Raw genomic sequence first — 2,781 nt, 5'->3', positions numbered from 1 at the left:
CCCCCCCCCACCTGACCCTAAAGTTAACCAATAACCCTGATCCCTCATGTTAACCATTTTCGCAGACCTAAATGTCCTGCTGGAGTGTGACATGGTTAGTTTGTACACAAACAAATCATGTCACACTCCAGCAGGAGTTTTTGTTTTGCGTTCCCACACAAAGGTTTTGCCTTCTTGAGGTAATTGTGATGGTTTTCATTGACTGCACTGAATTAAGACTTTTATTTTGAAATATGTGGTTACCAAATCAGGATGTGTTATTATAAGTTAGGGAAGTTGACAGTGATACTTTTAGCTGCATAATGTTAAAGTGCTTGTGACATGCATATCCACGAAATACAAAAAGTTAAAGAAAATATATTTAAATTTAAGAAACTTGGCATAAAACACATGATTTGACCCATTATGTCACATAATTGGCATATTTTCTTTTTTCTTCTTTGCTCAGCTAAAATGAAACAGGAAGTGACATCAAAGGGGAACTCTTTGAGAAAGAAAACCCCCCTGGTTTTTCTTTATTGAAACAATGTTATTTGAACTATGACTCTTTCTCATCTCTCTCTGATAGTTATTAAAATAATCTAAAGAAACATCAGATTCTTCTCTACAGTCTGTGTTGTTAGCCATTTTAGCAAAGCTCTGTTCACATGCAGACTTTCCCCTTTGACATCACTTCCTGCTTCTTCACATGCAAATATCTCAACAACTGTTCATCTCAGYGRYATGAAATCTTTTTTACAATATGTTATCAATGTTATATTTCCRAAAATACATTCATMYRTATTATAASAAATTGATGTCACAGGCACTTTCAATATATTAAATATAACTCCAYGTGTGGCTGTGATCTGTTTATACGGAAGCTGAACAAAATTAATAACTTGTAAAATTGTGCGCATGTTTATTTATTATTTAATAAACCAGCAGGCACGGTAATTAACCATTACAAGGTAACGTAAAAGAAAAAAATTCCCCCAATGTCCCCTCAGAGGCTCAGTAGAATGTAAAGCTAGAAGTAGATAAATAAGTTAACTGAATGGGTGGACCTAAATGGAGCTACGCCCACCCATAGCCACRCCCCCTGGCTCAAAGCACCATCTACAGCAGGTAGGATAGTGATGTTTACAAAACTAAACTGTGGCTTCAAACATCAGCTTATTGYGAGTCCTGATATTTGAAAACAGAAAAAAAGACCTAATATAACAAAAACAGAGTAAAGTGAAATATTTTTATTAGAGACTGTAAAACATACCAGCCACTGAATTAGCTAAACAAGCATTATGTTTGAATTTCCAGTTTATTTTCTTTCACGGAATAATAGAAAATAAAAGTAACACTGTTTACATAGAAAGATGAAGCGCTGAGTTACACAAATATTCAAACAGCTGCAGCCGTTTTTTCAGCTTGGTCACGCAGAAAAGCAGTTTCACGGCTGCTTTTATTTCTCTATCTTCTCAATAAAAAGTAAAAAGGCACTTTAACATATTATTTGGTATCTCATTGCATAAGTCGACTGCAGAAACTAATTCATCACCGTCACAAATTAACAACAAGCCATTAGAGGACCAACAATCAGCACATTTCTGCTGATGTTTTATCCGAGTCACTGTATTTTTTATTTATTTTTTTCTCAAACCGACAGGGGGACAGGAGGTTTCATCCGTCTCTCCATAACGAATGCTTGATTTGATTAGGTCGGGTTTGCTGAAGAAGCAAAGTCGAGCCACGCCTGAGGACGAATTGGTCTGTAGAGTTTACAAACTGAAAAAAGTGAGGAGGACCGACGAGGCAGAAGTTTGATGCTTGYACGGCTAAATGAAAGCTGGCGTTTTTATTGTGTCTCCATATAGATTTCCAATATCACTACCACTTTTTTATGCTGAGATTTAATCTCTCTAACTTTAGGGCCCTAAAAGAAAAAGTTTCTGTTTCCTTTCAGCATCACACAAAAAAAACATTTGAAATTGTCTCTGTGTTTCAGGCTCTTCAGGTTTCTTCTGTGGACAAACTGGACCAGAAGCTGTCCTCCATGCTGCTGGAGGGCATGCCTACAGGAGGCTTTCAGGGACTGCAGTGTGAAAACTCATCTGGACGAGGTATATGTGACAACCAATCAACATTTCTAAGAAAAAAACCGCTAAATACATTACCTGACTTTTAAAAAATCACCACGTTGATTTAACCGAGCGAATGGTCCTGCAGTGATCATCACATTTCAGCTAATCGGTGTAGTCAGCCGCTTCTCATTTCTTTAACAACTGTGACWATTAAATCTTATGACAAAGCRATGAATCACTGTGTTCAAATTAAGAAAGAGCGGTTAACGGAGCATGAAACATTGTTAGCAACCACAGGGTCTAGATCTGGACCTTTCAAGCTGTGCTGCTTTTATTAAACAGTGAAGGTTCATWTAACAACTCCAGCTCCATTTAACCATCTCTATCCCAAAGGAACAAACACTGCTAGCAGGAGAAGCTACTGATTTTTTTTTTTCAATTGTGCCTTGAGGATAAATGAGGCGAACTGAACAGTGTTTTGTTCCCAAGATGCTAACCAGTTAGCACATCAAGGGTTGAAAGAGCTCTAAACATTTAAGTGTTGTGGGACAATTTCTGTTTTTCATCAAAGTCCATCTTTTTCCAGAGGTCTATAAAAGTACTTGAAAAAAGTAAAATTACATGAACAGAAAATGACTAAATTTCACTGATGAGAAAACTACTCAAGTAAAATTCATAAAACTGTTCACCAAAATTAGGAAAGTAGAAGTAAAAGTACTTTTAC

At 36.6% G+C, this 2,781-nt stretch overlaps 1 protein-coding gene across 1 annotated transcript in view; it reads left to right on the top strand.

Annotated features, from left to right (window-relative positions):
- LOC106514835 (B cell scaffold protein with ankyrin repeats 1) overlaps window positions 1-2,781 on the top strand; it is a 29,427-nt gene that overhangs the window by 8,266 nt on the left and 18,380 nt on the right. The window contains exon 6 of the mRNA XM_014004285.1: window positions 1,982-2,096. Coding sequence (XP_013859739.1) covers window positions 1,982-2,096 — 115 coding nt within the window. The remainder of the gene's footprint in view (window positions 1-1,981; window positions 2,097-2,781) is intronic.

This window comes from Austrofundulus limnaeus, unplaced genomic scaffold (assembly GCF_001266775.1).
Source record: "Austrofundulus limnaeus strain Quisiro unplaced genomic scaffold, Austrofundulus_limnaeus-1.0 Scaffold23, whole genome shotgun sequence".
Classification (NCBI taxonomy): domain Eukaryota; kingdom Metazoa; phylum Chordata; class Actinopteri; order Cyprinodontiformes; family Rivulidae; genus Austrofundulus; species Austrofundulus limnaeus.
The sequence above is the reverse complement of the archived record's forward strand: the minus strand, read 5'-3'. Positions and strand labels throughout refer to the sequence as shown.